General features: G+C 45.9%; 1 protein-coding gene across 3 annotated transcripts in view; it reads right to left on the bottom strand.

The window, feature by feature from the left end:
* Window positions 1-17860, bottom strand: part of LOC126273160 (trichohyalin-like) — a 1218599-nt gene that overhangs the window by 292321 nt on the left and 908418 nt on the right. For all 3 annotated transcript variants that reach the window (XM_049976627.1, XM_049976629.1, XM_049976628.1), the window contains exon 2: window positions 7111-7260. In XM_049976627.1, the coding sequence (XP_049832584.1) occupies window positions 7111-7260 (150 nt within the window). The remainder of the gene's footprint in view (window positions 1-7110; window positions 7261-17860) is intronic.

Below are 17860 nucleotides of genomic sequence, written 5' to 3'. Positions count from 1 at the left end.
CTGGACGTGGGTTTGGCGAGCCACACACGCGCCCTTCTTGTGCGGTCTACTTGATATGTGGTGACAAACGAGAAAATTTCCAGCCCGACTAAGGCTCCATGCCATTCACCTAACTGATGAACCCACGTGCTTCCGTTGCGCGACGATACATACGGACGAACAGAGGCTGAACTGTGGCCCCGCACTTGATTTCTGGAAGCTGATCCCCCAGATTATGAATTTCCTCCTGCGCCTCCCCTTCGCTTCGATTGTGCCCCTGGACCTCTTTCATACCGACGCCGCATATTTCCCGATGGGTGAAGGGAATTGCGTTACATTACATGTACCGCAACGGCCAAAAGAAATTCCTCGATTTGTGGCAGTTGTTCACGGTCTTAACAAACAGAACGCAAATACCGAACTTTTATGCTAACTATTTTGGCTCGTCGTTCATGGAACCACCGCCTAGCTGGGAGTGGGCCGGGTGTGAGAAGAAGTTGATTTGCAGACGTGATGTTTCCACGATCCCCATACGGTTACAGAAATAGTCTCTGATGGTGTGCAGCGGCCCCGGTTACACTGACGGTTGACGCCTGGTGAAGACCGCTGAAATGACGGCCGCCTCTTACAGGCCGCCCGTTTCCCAGCGCATGATAATTCATATTAAAGAGAAACATTGTGACGGTGCACCCTGGTGGTGGGAGGGGGGAGACACCGTGGCCAGGCCTTAGAACTCGACCCCTGCCCGCCTTGCCTCCTCCAGCCTGCTCCTTCATAAACAAATTTAAAAAATGGTTGGGTGCGGCGCTTGTGGAGTTTCGACGCCGCATGTGGCGAGTTCTCGAAGTATTTCTTTGGCCTTGTTCCTTTCTTCCGTACTCAATATAAAAAGAAATAAAAATAGCATTGCAGATTCATATTATAACAGTCTAGAGTTCAAATCTCCCTTTTTTACTTATTTTTAGATTCTATGTTTTTTTGCCACATGGAAATTATAATAAAGAAACAATGAATCATAATTTTCTAGTGAAAACAAAAGAAGTATAATAAAAAAAGGAAAGCTTTGGATTGTAAAAAAAAAAAAAAAAGGCAGGAGAACCCGGGTCCGGATCCGGAACACATTTTCACTCATCGCCACTGATTCCGCATCATGTCCCGATGCAGCTGACACTAGTGATCTGCTCCCTTTTCTTTCCTTTCTTACCCTCTCCACGTTCAGTTTACGTAAAATGTATCATAGCTGCGGATTCTGCATCAGCGCATCCCAGGCTTAATAATCGAGCTCGACTCACTGAAGAAAAAGAATAATTTTAGCAGGGCGTGGTTTCGATCCACGCACCTCTGGCTTATGGGACCAAAACGCTTCCACTGCGCCACTCTGCTGCGTGGAAGCAACCCCGGCTCTTCTGCGCGTGACATGAGACACTTGGAAAGCGTTGTCTGCGTCGGTTTCACACGCCTACCGTTTATTTAACTGCGTAACATCTCTCAGCTCGACTTGTCTCGACTTTTCGGACAGAATAGACACCACGCAATCCTGGAATTCGCTCGTCCCCTGTCCATGTCGCCAGAAAACACCCCTATTTCTACCTTTGGAAACTCCGATGACCGCTGTGAGCCACGTGGCTTGCTAGATGCTCTGCCCTCCTGTCGCCGTCTGCCTGACAACTGGCCACCAAACTATCATCATCGGACCTCTCACAAGGGAACCTCCCCATCGCACCCTCCTCGGATTTAGTTGGCACAGTGGAGAGGCCTTGAAAAACGTAACACACGTCAATGGAGAGAACAGGAAGAAGTTGTGTGGAACTATGAAAAAAAATAAACAAAATATACAAACTGAGTAGTCCATGCGCAAGATAGGCTACATCAAGGGTAAGGTGAGCTCAGGAGCGCCGTGGTCCCGTGGCTAGCGTGAGCAGCTGCGGAACGAGAGGTCCTTGGTTCAGGTCTTCCCTCGAGTGAGAAGTTAAATTTTTTATTTTCAGACAATTATCAAAGTTCAGGCACTCACACATAGTCAACTTCGCTCTCCAAAATTCCAGGACTTGTTCAGATTTGCTTGGACATATGAAGGATTTGACGGTCTACACACGGAAAAATTTGAAAACGTTAAAAACATATGTTTTCACAGAGCTCAGGGGAAAACTGTGCGACTGTGAAACTGTTGCATTCATTTGTTGCAGTTTATGTGACATGTTTTCATCACTTTTTTGAGAGTGATTATCACATTCACAAGAAAACCTAAATCGGGCAGGGTAGAAGAATCTTTTTACCCATTGTACAAGTTAGGTGGGTCGACAACATATTCCTGTCATGTGACGCACATGCCGTCACCAGTGTCGTATAGAATATATCAGACGTGTTTTCCTGTGGAGGAATCGGTTGACCTATGACCTTGCGATCAAATGTTTTCGGTTCCCATTGCAGAGGCACATCCTTTCATGTACTAATCGCACGGTTTTGCGGTGCGGTCGCAAAACATAGACACTACACTTATTACAGTGAACAGAGACGTCAATGAACGAACGGACAGGTCATAACTTTGCGAAAAAAACAAAGTAAACCTTTCACTCGAGGGAAGACTTGAACCAAGGACCTATCGTTCCGCAGCTGCTCACGCTAGCCACGGGACCACGGCGCTCCTGAGCTCACACTACCCTTGATGTTGCCTAAGTTGCGCATGGACTACTCAGTTTGTATATGTGCCTATTTTTTTCATAGTTCCACACAACTTCTTCGTGTTTTCTCGATTGATCTGTGCTCAGTTTTTCAAGGCCTATCCACTGTGCCAACTTATAGCTAAATCTGAGGGGGGTGCGATGGGGAGGTTCCCTTGTCAGATTCAGTCCGTCCTGCGGCCTGTAACGTTACAACCCGACGACTTCTGACCTTCCTTCCCCTTATGGTCTGCAACATCAAAGATCTGCTGTTTTCCTCATCTTATACTGATCCGCATTCTCTACTGCTGGTGACCCTGGCGTGCCTGCCTGTTGCTGGTTTGTTTCCCTTGGGCGACTTTTGTCCGCGGCTCAGACTCGCCGTCTCGCCCGCCGACGGCCTTGGGCGCGTCACCGGAGCCAGAAATGATTTGCCTCCCCTCCCCTCCCCCCTTTTCGCTCTTTGTAATCCCCTTTATATTGCTGCGCGGGGCCCGCAGGCGGGGAAGGCCGACGTCACAAGTTGGCTCTCGTCGCTGTATCTCCGGTAAGCGCCTTTGCGCGCTATAAGTACCGGTTAGACGGAGAGGGGGGAAGCGGAAATGGCAGCCGTCTCTTCGCTACGGGTGGCACTCTGCGGCGCCACCATTCGGAAAATTTACCAGCGAAATTATGCAGCCCGTATGACAGCCACCGAAACGTGCGCGAAACTGGCCGGAAAGAGACGGCCGCCGTGCTGCTCCTCGCAGCCTCCCGTGCTACTGCGTGCTAAAATATATAGCATAGTCACTCCCCACCTCCAACACGAGCTTGCTGAGCCGTCTGGCTGAAGCACTTACAGTGTGGTGACAAAAGCCATGGGACAGCGGTATGCACATATACAAATGGCGGTGCTATAAAGGGCAGTGCACTGGCGGAGCGGTCATTTGTACTCGGGTGATTCATGTGAAGAGGATCTCTGCGTGAGTATGGCCGCACGACAGCGGTTAACAGACTTTGAACGTGGAATGGTAGTTGGAGCTAGACGAATGGGACATTACGTTTCAGAAATCGTTTCGGAATTCAATATTCGGAGATCGTGACTGTAAAGCGAGTGACGAGAATGCCAAATTTCAGGCCTTTCCTCCTACCACGCACAATGCCGTGGCCGACGGCCTTCACTTAACGAACGACAGCGGCGGCGTTTGTGTAGAACTGTCAGTGTTAGCAGATAAGCAACACGCCGTGAAATGACAGCAGAAATCAATGTGGGACGTACCATGAACGTATCCACTAGGGCAGTGCGGCGAAATTTGGAGTTAATGGGCTATGGCAGCAGATGACCACTGCAAGTGCCTTTGCGAACAGCTCGGCATCACCTACAGCACCTCTCCTGGTCTCGTGACCATATAGGTCACGACTGGAAAACCGTGCCCTGGTTAGATGAGTCGCGATTTCAGTTGTTAAGAGCTGATAGTACAATAGCAAGGTTCGAGTGTGGCGCAGACCCCAGGAAGCGGAAATACAGAAGCGCCCGTTACACCCGTCTGCTTTGACCCATGAAGTCACAAACATGGCTGAAACGACTATAGCCGGCCCGGGATGGCCGAGCGGTTCTAGGCACTACAGTCTAGAACCGCGCGACCGCTACGGTCGCAGGTTCGAATCCTGCCTCGGGCATGGATGTGTGTGATGTCCTTAGGTTGGTTAGGTTTAAGTAGTTCTAAGTTCTAGGGGACTGATGACCTCAGCTGTTAAGTCCCATAGTGCTCAGAGCCATTTGAACCATTTTTCTCTTACCTTGATGTGTTGCGGTTTTTTTTCCACAACTGACGGCTGATACCCAGAATTTCGTCTTCCAACAAGACGGGTCACCCCCTTATAGGAGCATGAGTGATCGCCACTGCCTAAACTACGAACTTCTGCAAGGGTTAGTGGTGTAGGTGATGAGGTTCCCTCGCCACCCGGTCACCTGCTAACGCCTTGTGACTTTTTCCTTTGAGGGTACATTAAAGGCTGTCTTTACGTAACCCAATGCCAAGAACAGTGGAACAGCTGAGACAATGCATCAATGCTGCTCTGGTGACTACTGACAGGATGTTGGTACATAAGATATGAAACTACCGCAGGGAAGTGTTTCATGAGACCAGAGGGCGCTCATAGAATATTTGTAAGACCCAAAACGCAAAACTTGTGAGTTTACAGTTCTGTTCATGCGTCAGTCACACCTATAGATATAATAGTTTAGTAAATGTAGAGCTCTCAAAACGAATGAATTTGTAGTAGCTCTGTAGAACTGAAAGTTTACATTTTAGCGTAATCTCCCTGAGTTACTTCTAACAACGGTCCTCGAAGGGAACAAAAGGATGTAGAGCTTCAGAGCCTCAGCCACCCATACCTGCAGAACCGCACAGAAGTCGAATAGTAATGAAATGTAGATGGTAACTGAATGCCATAATTGTAAATGGTAACTGCTGTAACAATGATTGCTAGTTGCGTCATTAATGGAACTTTGGTCAATCGAAGTATGCATGCTGTTATGAATAATGTTCTATTATCTTTATATGGTTGTTTACCACACGCTTCCGTTCACGTTGTAAACCGCAAAGTCATCTCTTTGTTTTGGCAATCCCAAATTGTTTTTGAGAATCTACATCTACATTCATACTCCGCAAGCCACCCAACGGTGTGTGGCGGAGGACACTTTACGTGCCACTGTCATTACCTCCCTTTTCTGTTCCAGTCGCGTATGGTTCGCGGGAAGAACGACTGTCTGAAAGCCTCCGTGCGTGCTCGAATCTCTCTAATTTTACATTCGTGATCTCCTCGGGAGGTATAAGTAGGGGGAAGCAATATATTCGATACCTCATCCAGAAACGCACCCTCTCGAAACCTGGCGAGCAAGCTACACCGCGATGCAGAGCGCCTCTCTTGCAGAGTCTGCCACTTGAGTTTGCTAAATATCTCCGTAACGCTATCACGGTTACCAAATAATCCTGTGATGAATCGCGCCGCTCTTCTGTGGATCTTCTCTATCTCCTCCGTCAACCAGATCTGGTACGGATCCCACACTGATGAGCAATACTCACGTATACGTCGAACGAGTGTTTTGTAAGCCACCTCCATTGTTGATGGACTACATTTTCTAAGGACTCTCCCAATGAATCTCAACCTGGTACCCGCCTTACCAACAATTAATTTTATATGATCATTCCATTTCAAATCGTTCCGCAAGCATACTCCCAGATATTTAACAGAAGTAACTGCTACCAGTGTTTGTTCCGCTATCATATAATCATACAATAAAGGATCCTTCTTTCTATGTATTCGCAATACATTACATTTGTCTATGTTAAGGGTCAGTTGCCACTCCCTACACCAAGTGCCTATCCGCTGCAGATCTTCCTGCATTTCGCTACAATTTTCTAATGCTGAAACTTCTCTGTATGCTACAGCATCATCCGCGAAAAGCCGCATGTAACATCCGACACTACCTACTAGGTCATTTATATATATTGTGAAAAGCAATGGTCCCATAACACACCCCTGTGGCACGCCAGTGGTTACTTTAACGTCTGTAGACGTCTCTCCATTGATATCAACATGCTGTGTTCTGTTTGCTAAAAACTCTTCACTCCAGCCACACAGCTGGTCTGATATTCCGTAGGCTCTTACTTTATCAGGCGACAGTGCGGAACTGTACCGAACGCCTTTCGGAAGTCTAGGAAAATAGCATCTACCTGGGAGCCTGTATCTAATAATTTCTGGGTCTCATGAACAAATAAAGCGAGTTGGGTCTCACACGATCGCTGTTTCCGGAATCCATGTTGATTCCTACAGAGTAGATTCTGGGTTTCGAAAAACGACATGATACTCGAGCAAAAAACATGTTCTAAAATTCTACAACAGATCGACGTCAGAGATATAGGTCTTTAGTTTTGCGCATCTGCTCGACGACCCTTCTTGAAGACTAGGACTATCTGTGCTCTTTTCCAATCATTTGGAACCTTCCGGTCCTCTGGAGACTTGCGGTACACGGCTGTTAGAAGGGGGGCAAGTTCTTTCGCGTACTCTGTGTAGAATCGAATTGGTATTCCGTCAGGTCCAGTGGACTTTCCTCTGTTGGGTAATTTCAGTTGCTATTGTAAAATTACCTCTCCTGCAGCTGTATTTCCTCCCTTTTCTCCCCGCAATTGTAGACGCCATCTACCATTTTATAATGACGTCGTTCTTTAATCGTTTTCACCAATGGCATGAGGGTAGAATGATTTTGCCTTTTTGAAGATGTTTGCATCAAATAATAGTTCCTTTTTCAGAGGTACTACATTTCCTACTTGACCAATGCCCAACACCAAAAATATTCTATCCATTCTACTGTTAAACTATCACAATCAGCAAACTTGAAAGGGAATGGGTTTCAAGTCAGCCGTTACATTTTCCAGAATGAAGACAACAGGCCGGCAGGGCGTGTGGAGGAACAGGGAGCTCTCACCTTGATGGTCTCCCTGAGGATGGCGATCTCGCGGGTCAGGTGTTCGTTCTCGGCGTACAGCACCTCCATCTGCTGCTGCATCTCGATGCTCGGGTTGCGCATTCGCATCCGTAGCTCCTCCTCCAGTTGGCGAACCAGCATCGCTTGTTTCTGCAACACCAGACACAAACGGCTGTGTCAGTATGAGTACTCCGACAGTATTCACAGAGTGAAACGACAACCTAGAAAGTTGTAGGTTCAAATCTACGCATTGTAGGCCGACCTCCTCCCCCTCCCCCCCCCCCCCCCCCGGACCAAAAAAAAGTTGAGAAATTTATTACGCCCTGTTGCGTCATTGTTGTCAAACTGGTTCTAGGATTTATTAGAGTCCGGGATTATGAACGAACCTCACGGCAAAGTGTGGCTCTAGAATCGTACGGGAGGCTCCTCCACGCTGTGAATCTGGTCTAATAAGAGTTCCAACTTCACATAAAGTCATTAAATGCGGGTTTTCAAATCAAATTAATGAATTAACCTTGTAGCTAAGAACAGTGAACATATCGAATAACATTTGACACAAGCTGCAACACGGTCGCGGCTTGGACAGTGACCCGAAACTAGAATAAATTTCCTTTACTTCACGTCTATGGTCACGATGCCACTATGGCTCCAGTGTATTAGGATGTGTTTTTATAAAACAGATCTGGAGATGGTCATTATAGACCAAATGCGGTAGTCTGATGACATAAAAATTTGTGGCCATAGACGTGAAGTAAAGAAAATATTAAAATTTAACAGATACCCCAGTTAAATCAGCTACCTTCGAAGCAAAGCCAAAGTCTAAGTCCCAACTATCCGTTAATATTAAAGTACGTCATTGACGCTGCTCCACCATGTGCTAAAGTTCATCACGATACAGACTAACATTCGTCCAAAATTAAATCCTTCCAGCAGCGCAAATATACAACACCTGAAACCACTGTGAAAATGTCAAAAGTCTCCAAGACTTCCTCACAATTCTATCACCTGTAAAATTTTATAGTGCTCAAACGGTGAGGCTGGATAGCCTATAAAAACTAAGTTCAACTCGTGTCGAAAGCTATCCAGACCCACCAGCTTCTGTCTACACTAACCGAGTAACTGCCCGCAAAAGGCCTTGGGCAAAGACTACGAGGCGCAGCAGCGCAGCCTATTTAGCATTTAGGGAAACCATATCACGTTCGACATGTTCATAACCTGTAACAAATTTTGTATTGAAATGAGCTCCTCCCCAAACTGGCCACTTTCCGACCTTACAAAACACTCTTACATAGATATTGCACTAAATAATAATGGAAACATGATATGGTGCCGTCAAGCACATCTATTAAAAGAGGAAAGTGTAAGTAAATATTTACATTTGAAACAGTGTGTCATATCAAAGCACAGTGCAATTTCCAGTTCGTTTACGTGGTGTTCTTGGTTTGCATGGAGAACGTATCAACTTTGAATTACGGCATATTTAAATGGTTCAATTACGTTACATAACACTTATTTTGGCACAAGAAGCGCTCTACTTGGTTCGATCATTTATTACGTAGGTCAATGGGTTCAGCTTTAGCGTTTGCAGAATGATACCATGACGGCGAAATGACACTTCCGTCAGTCGGCCACGCATCCGGAGCGCAGTCAACACCAGGGCCCGTTCAGGGAGCTCCACCCGTTGGTAGTCTGCGCCCAGCCCTGGAAAGGATTACGAAGATTGTCCTCGCCGTTGCGTTATGCTCCGTTCCGCTCCCAGAACAAACCAAGAGCCAATCGGGCTTTTAAACACACAGCACAAGACTAAGGAACTGAGAAACGAGATGGTCTGGCACTTATTTGGAAATACCGTACCCGCAAGGGCAAGAGAAGGCTCCGCGAAACACCCAGTGAAACAACGCCATCCTATCTAACATGCCAGTCAACATTCCTTGCAGAGGGAGAGATGGAGACTTCAGTCGGCAACAGTTGAAGGAAACGGTCGAGACAGACTTTCACGTTGGAGTCAGATATTACAGAGAGATGCATTCTGAGATAGAATAGTAGGCTCTATTACTACTGTGGGAAACCCAGCAGACAATCTACATTGCTGCTGGCCGGGATAGTTGCAGGTCAGATCCATTTCCGCATAACAATCTTCAACAGGTTCGGTTTATTCGTTCGGCAAGGAGATGGCGACACTCAGCAGTACTATAGTGGGTAACTGGTAGTAGTTTTGTGCTGAACTCCTTTTTCATCTTTTTCTGTCTTTTCTGTTATTTTGTGGCTTATGTAGCAAGAAGTAAAAAACATAACGTATTAAATACAAATATATGTGCTTATGGCCAATTTTCGCTATCGAAATAACAGGCTGAAATTATGAAGAATAAATAAGTAAATAATATATTTAATTTGTCAGATAGTTTAAAGTATAGGTAATTTCAAATTTTTCGTTCTGGTACAAGACAATCCAGTTTCTAACCAGTGAACAGTTACTCAAATAATTCTTTGGAGTTACCAGATTAATCAGGCGGGGAGTCGTCGATGTCGCCGTCTCTATTCAGACAAGTTTCCCATTTCCTCTCATATTCTGTGATTTTGTTTGTAAGACTTTAACCTTGTTTCTCATGTTGTTTGTATTCCTAATGTTCCTCATACTGCGCCATTTATATTCCGTTTTTTGAACAGAATCCTAGCCACCCAAGCCTCCCCGAGCGCCACTGCATTGCTGGAGGATCCTCACGTCGCTGTCGATGAGCGGGGCCGGCGATAATGTGGAGACAGAACTCCACGACTTTATGACCTTGTGAGGTCACAAAGGTTACAAATCCTGGAAGGGATAGTGGAAAATTAGGTAAACTGTGCAAATGCTTTCAGAAGGGACGTTTTCTGACAGTGAAGATGAAACGGCGTAGCTCAGGAGCAATCAAAGTTGTTAGTAAAAAATTTGATCGATGGAGCTGAAAACTGAGGCTGGGCAATCAAAAGTAAGAGCACATCACGGGAGAATTTTTCGGAATGCCAGGGAAGCAAGACTTAGACGCGCTGCTACTGGGAACACATGACTGCCACGTCTGATGTGTGAAGCTCTGATGTGTGCTGAAGACTATGACTTTGGTCCTGAGTGTAAGTAATGATGATCAAAGTCATTCTGCTGCACGCGTGGTACACTCCAACCTGAACATCGCCAAACACGAGGAAGACCCGCCGCCTGGAGATGCCGCTGCCTTACACATGCAGCGTGAAAACTACGAGTAGTACAACGTTGACATACGTGCCACAAAACGCTTTGTAACTATGTGCATTAAACGCGTCTGGTTGCCGATGTTCTGTTTCTACTAAAAGAATTAACAAGTAACATTCGAGGAAACAACCCTACGATATTCATTAATACAATATGTACATCAGTGTTTTTAAATCTTAGCTCGTGGTGGACGATGTCAGGTGTTCAAAGAATAAGTGATTCAATAATTTTGTAAAGGATAACTATCGCCAACTTAACCATCGTCAACATTGATAACTCAAATGGCAATAAAAGCACTTGTAATGTACTGTGGTTGCATTACCTCAGCCAGAGTATATAATTTTCAATTTTACTTACTACAATTTTCTACAGCTAGGTGCACTAATTGTAATATACAAATGTAATTAACACAAATTACGAGCGGCGTTCAATAAGTATTGCTACACATTTTTTTTCCAGAAGCAGATTGGTTTCATTCAGGATTCTAATACACTATATTATTCCCAACTTTTTTGTTTACAAAATGGTATTTTTCACCATAATCTCCGTTCAATGCGACGGCCTTACGCCGCCTCACTGGGAGGACCTGTCTGTATGCCCGCATGGCACCAGTCTACTGGTCGACATCGCAGCCAACGTCTTGCTGCATCAAGAACTTCCCGTCATCAACGTATTGCTTTCCGTGGAGCGCATCTTCCATTGGCCAAAACAGATCGAAGTCGGAAGATGCGAGATCCGGGCTGTAGGGTGGATGAAGGTGAACAGTCCAAAGAAGTTTTGTGAGCTCCTCTCAGATATTCAGATTTGTGTGGGGCCTTGCGTTCTCATGGAGAAGGGGAAGCTCGTCTGCATTTTTGACGACGAACACGCTGAAGTCGTCTATTCAGTTTCCTGAGTTGATCGTTGTACCATGATGGAGTTACATCCCTTTCAAAGTTCCACAATGGCTTTAACGGCTGAGCATGCAGCTTCGAACTGTTACTTCGGAGGAGAGCTGGTTTGGCGCCACTCCATGGATTGTCGTTTTGTTTCCGGTTCGGAGCTTCATCGCTTATGACGATGTTCGAAAAACAAGTTACGATCAGCCTCGTAACGCGCAGGCAATTCCGGACAGATGGTCCTTCGCAGATCTTAATGGTCTTCTGTTACGTAGCGAGGAACCCACCTTCGAGTACTCCAACTGATGGACGAGCGAGTCGACACTATCAACAGAGACGTCCAGTTGGGGAACGAGGTGTACGATTATGATCCGTCGATTAGATTGAGTGTCCGAACGTTCCAACACTGCAGGAGTCACAGCTGCGTGCGGCCGGCTGGCACGCGGGTGATCGGACAGGTTTGCGCGACATTGTTGCGAAGATGATGACACATGCCTCGCCCAACGACTCGCCGTATTTTTGTTTACTATTAGGCCTCGGTAGACGCTATACAAGTGCCTAGGAATATCTGCGATGCTCTGGTTTTTCTCCACAAGAAACTCAACTAGAGCTCTCTGCTTGGAACGCACCTCCGCCACAGACACCCTTTTGCAGACTACGTATAGCGCCGCCAACTATCGAAACTTTATTAAATTACAGAGTCTGAAGCAGAGATGTTCAATGATGTCCCACAACAAATTCCGCATTATTTCAACCGAAACTGGTCAAAAAAGTGTAATAACACCTAAAAATTAATGGGCACCGTTTCTGTTTTGTGCCAATATGCAGCAGCGTATATCAACGTGTCCAAAATTGTCGAGCTTACTCAGTTATTGTCTACTCTAAGGACTGCGGGTGATGCTTGCCTAGATCAAGTGGGTGAGTTTTTCCATGACGCGAGCCCCGCTGTGCAATGTTCGAGTACTGATCTCCACAGGTACCGTGGAGTTTGTATTTTTAAACGACCAACCACGGAGAAAGAGCTTCGACAGTGAGTGACCGAGGAAGGTGGTGCAGTGTTCAGACACTGGACTCGCATTCGCAAGAAAAGCGAGAATTAGGTTTCTCGTGGTTTCCCTAAATAACTTTAGACATCTGCTGTCTTTGTAGCTTTGGAAAGGTTTTACTTCTTCATTCTTTCGCAGCTTATGCTCCGTTTCTCAAGACCTCTTTGTCGATAGTACCTTAAATTCAAATCCTCCTTCCCCGTTTTCCTTTTGCAACAGTGTCAACACTAGAAGAGTGACTGTAAAATGAGACGTGTCTTTGTCAATCTAAGCACTGGGCAACATGAGTAAGCAAGTGACGCACTATATTGGACAGATAAGTAGTACAGTTCACGTCAGATGTGTTGAGCACCATCGCCAGAGAAGATACTAAAACAAAGAAACCTGAGGTGACGGAGTTCTGTCTAACTGAGAAACACAGAATGCGCGAGACACAGTGCTAAGAAACATTTCTATTTTTCTGCTAATAATCACATTTATTTCAAACGATCACATAATTTCGACAACTTGTAATTTTCAAGTGTTTACACCTATCCTCGTTATTTTACACGGCCATGAGAGCATAATAGCAAACACTTGGGAATGGCACAGCGCCAGAATCACCTGAACGTGTGAAACAATTGACTGTGATCGTAATGCAGCTTCTTTCTTCGTCTCTTCGTCTTCTTTCCCACGGCCGTATCCCGTGCCTTGATAGATTCGGCATATTAATCTGAATTTGGCTATGCTAGCGGTAGAGGGTGGCCGGATGCTCTTCCTGTGGAACCCCTTCCCCACAGGGACCGCATTTGTGTGTCCCATCTGTCTGTGTCTAGTGCTATCCTATGTGCATCTACAGGGCTATTACAAATGGTTGAAGCGATTTCATAAATTCACTGTAGCTCCATTCATTGACATATGGTCACGACACACTACAGATACGTAGAAAAACTCATAAAGTTTTGTTCGGCTGAAGCCGCACTTCAGGTTTCTGCCGCCAGAGCGCTCGAGAGCGCAGTGAGACAAAATGGCGACAGGAGCCGAGAAAGCGAATGTTGTGCTTGAAATGCACTCACACCAGTCAGGCGTAGCAGTGCAACGACACTTCAGGACGAAGTTCAACAAAGATCCACCAACTGCTAACTCCATTCGGCGGTGGTATGCGCAGTTTAAAGCTTCTGGATGCCTCTGTAAGGGAAATCAACGGGTCGGCCTGCAGTGAGCGAAGAAACGGTTGAACGCGTGCGGGCAAGTTTCACGCGTAGCCCGCGGAAGTCGACGAATAAAGCAAGCAGGGAGCTAAACGTACCACAGCCGACGGTTTGGAAAATCTTGCGGAAAAGGCTAAAGCAGAAGCCTTACCGTTTACAATTTCTACAAGCCCTGACACCTGATGACAAAGACAAACGCTTTGAATTTTCGGTGCGGTTGCAACAGCTCATGGAAGAGGATGCGTTCAGTGCGAAACTTGTTTTCAGTGGTGAAGCAACATTTTTTCTTAATGATGAAGTGAACAGACACAATGTGCGAATCTGGGCGGTAGAGAATCCTCACGAATTCGTGCAGCAAATTCACAATTCACCAAAAGTTAACGTGTTTTGTGCAATCTCACGGTTTAAAGTTTACGACCCCTTTTTCTTCTGCGAAAAAAACGTTACAGGGCACGTGTATCTGGACATGCTGGAAAATTGGCTCATGCCACAACTGGGGACCGACAGCGCCGACTTCACCTTTCAACAGGATGGTGCTCCACCGCACTTCCATCATGATGTTCGGCGTTTCTTAAACAGGAGATTGGAAAACAGATGGATCGGTCGTGGTGGAGATCGTGACCAGCAATTCATGTCATGGCCTCCACGCTCTCCCGATTAACCCCATGCGATTTCTTTCTGTGGGGTTATGTGAAAGATTCAGTGTTTAAACCTCCTCTGTCAAGAAACGTGCCAGAACTGCGAGCTCGCATCAACGATGCTTTCGAACTCATTGATGGGGACATGCTGCGCCGACTGTGGGAGGAACTTGATTATCGGCTTGATGTCTGCCGAATCACTAAAGCGGCACATATCGAACATTTGTGAATGCCTAAAAAAACTTTTTGAGTTTTTGTATGTGTGTGCAAAGCATTGTGAAAATATCTCAAATAATAAAGTTATTGTAGAGCTATGAAATCGCTTCAATCATTTGTAATAACCCTGTATTTGAATGTTTTCGAAACATTTGTGAATCGTGAAAGTGAGCTGGATCGTGGGTACCACCCTCGCATTGACCTTGTCGGATGTGGAAAACCATATGAAAGCCACACCCAAACTAGCCAGCGCAGCGGTCCTCGTCGGTAATCCGTGGGTGAATTTGATTCAGGGCCGGCGCGCGTCCCTGAGTCCCAGAAGCAGCGTTATAACGCGCTCGGCTATTATTATTATTAATAATAGTAAAATTAGTTATCACGATGGGAGGTGTATTATTGTGTAGGACAAAATTAATGTATACTGCATAATTTCTGTAAGAATTCAATACAATCTGTGTTTAATTATCGGTAACAGGCTACAAAGGAATGCAATAAATACATAAACATCCGGGCTGATCTTCGATCTTAATACAGTCGAGGTGGAAAAAGCAAGAATGTTTTAGTAAATTCATGCTGTGGCACTACATTTAAAAAAAAAGAAAGCTTACAGACATTTTGTTCCTGCGTCTCAGTATTGGGACAGTGCCTTAAAGGAAACAACTAAAGTTAGACTGTTCGATAATATCACCAACACAGACCAGGGCTATCCTTTAAGTAACATGTGGAATCCTGTTTTACCTCACAGAAGACGCAAGTCTCTGACTCAGTCGGCAGAAAGTATTGACAATATTCTTGGTAGTGATTCATCGTCCCTGCCAGCTTGCAACACTTTGGCACCATGCCTTCACTTTGCGGTAGCTGGCAACAGGGCTAAGGTCTGGCGCACGTGCTGTTGATTTTCCGCGGCGTATAAAACGTGCGCCGTTCACGATAGGAATCAGTTCCGGCGGGATATAGCTAATAGCTTTCTCACCTGAAGATGATGGCCAGCTGGACCATTGAAATATTGTGCCACGATGATTGTATCATCCCGCTGCAAACCTGCCAAGAATATTATGAAGTGTTCGACTGGTTGTCCCTCGATGAAGCTATACGGGTACAAACTAAATACACTGCCTGACAAAAGTGAATCATCCGAAAGACACGGTCAGTCGTAAATGTAACTCATACACATACACACCGTTGTCGGATATGTAAATGAGGATCGTTGCAGCTCTCTGCGACAGGTGGAATGGCCACGACAGTGCATTAGCGTTGTTTGTGTTTACTGTTGTTATCAGACCTAGTACGGTACATAAGGGGCACAAACAGTGTCAGGTGTTGAATGATCACTGTGAAGGACACAGAGGTACCACGTATTCGTGTGAGACAGCGTTATCAGCACCTGATAAAATTTTATCGAGGCTCATTCTGTATCTCCATTTGGCCAGCTCGTCGAATTGTGCAACATCCACGTTTGTGAGGCATTCGGATGCCACAGTATCACAGTGGCTCCACGTTCGAGTGCATGGGAGTGTGGTGACAGGCACAACTGTCAAGGTTCTGGTCGGCCATGTCGAACCACCTCAAGGAAGAATCACCGTAGTGTGCACCGAAACCCTTTCACATCTGCGGCTGCCACCAGAGGACAAGATGTGGCCTCCCTGCAACATTGTGTGTCATCCTGCAAACATTGTTCGGATACCAGGAGCAGTCGAACTAGGTGATTTACCGTCCCACGTGTAGCCTGTAGCTAACACAACATAAACTCGCCGCCTTTGGAAGCACAGACTGCTGATGAACTGCGTCGCATTGCGTTAAGCGAGGATCGCATTATCCACTATTATCGTCTGCAAGTGTAACAGCGACCTGGGGAGAGGTCTCATTCTTTCAGTGTATGTGAGAGTCGGACGAAATGGTGTGTGGAGCCATAGGGTATGACACACGGTGGTAGTGACTGAGGGAACATTGAGAGCATCACGGTACAATACGGACATTGTTCGTCCTAATGTGTTACCTCACATGCGATCGTATTGTGGTACCATTTTTCAACAGGACAATGATCGTCTCCATATGGAACGTGTCTCTGTGAATTATCTGTGTGATGTTGAGGTACTCCCGAGGCCAGTAAGATGCCCAGATCTGTTCCCGATAGGACGTAAGTGGAACCAGGTCAGACGTTAACTCTGTCGCAGTGTATGTATCCAGAATATCAAGCACCAGTTACAACAGTCATGCCGCTGCTTGCCGCGTGACAGGATACTACGGCTTTATAAGACCCTTTGCAAACGAATCAGTATATGCATCCAGGCTAGATGGGGTGCAACGTCATACTGACACGTGGAGCTATATTTCCAAGTTCTATGTAAATTTGACTCGATTTTGTAATCACTGAAATAACATCAACAGCGACCAACTGTTGTTCTCTACGCATATAAATGATTTGACGGAAGATTGGTCAGAAATCTGCGGTTGTTTGCTGATGTGGTGTACGGTAACGTGCTGAAGTTGAGTGACTGAAGGAAGATAGATACAAGTCGATTTAGAAAAAATTTCCAGTTGGTGTGGTGAATGGCAACTAGCTCTAAATGTGGAAAAATGTAAGTTAATGCGAATGACTAAGACGACCAAATCTGTTATGTTCGGATACAATATTACTACTGTCCTGCTTGAAACACTCAAGTCGTTTAAATATCTGGGCGTAACGTTGCAAAAACATGTAAGGTGGAACGAGCATGTGAGAACTGTGGTAGGAAAGGCGAATGATCGACTTCGGTTTATTGGGAGAATTTCAGGAAAGAGTGGTTCACCTGTAAAGGAGGTCGCGTACAGGACCCTGGTGCGACCTATTCTTGACTACTGCTCGATTGTTTGGGATCCGTACCAGGTCGGATTAAAGGAAGACATCGAGGCAGTTCAGAGGTAAGCTCCTGGATTTGTTACCGGTAGGATCGAACAACACGTAAGTGTTATGGAGGTGCTTCGGGAACTTCAATGGGAATCCCTTGAGAGAAGGGGACTGTCCTTTCGAGAAACACTATTTAGAAAATTCAGAGAACAGGCACCTGAAGGTGACTGCCAAACTGTTCTACTGCCGGCAACATACACTGGGAGGCATATCTATTTGCGAGTGGAACAGGAAAGGAAATGACAAGTAGTGATACAGGGTACATGTCCTCCTCTCCTTCCGGGTGCTTCAGCTTTGTGTCAGGCAGTGTATAATCATTACCTGGATTTGTTAGCAGTAGGATCAAACAACACGTGTTATGGAGGTGCTTCGGGAACTTGAATGGGAATCCCTTGGGAGAAGGGGACTGTCCTTTCGAGAAACACTATTTAGAAAATTCAGAGAACAGGCACCTGAAGGTGACTGCCAAACTGTTCTACTGCCGGCAACATACACTGGGAGGCATATCTATTTGCGAGTGGAACAGGAAAGGAAATGACAAGTAGTGATACAGGGTACATGTCCCCCTCCCCTTCCGGGTGCTTCAGCTTTGTGTCAGGCAGTGTATAATCATTACCTGGATTTGTTAGCAGTAGGATCGAACAACACGTGTTATGGAGGTGCTTCGGGAAC

The sequence above is a fragment of the Schistocerca gregaria genome, chromosome 5 (genome assembly GCF_023897955.1).
Source record: "Schistocerca gregaria isolate iqSchGreg1 chromosome 5, iqSchGreg1.2, whole genome shotgun sequence".
In the NCBI taxonomy this organism is placed as follows: Eukaryota; Metazoa; Arthropoda; class Insecta; order Orthoptera; family Acrididae; genus Schistocerca; species Schistocerca gregaria.
This window is presented reverse-complemented; position numbering and strand designations above follow the sequence as displayed.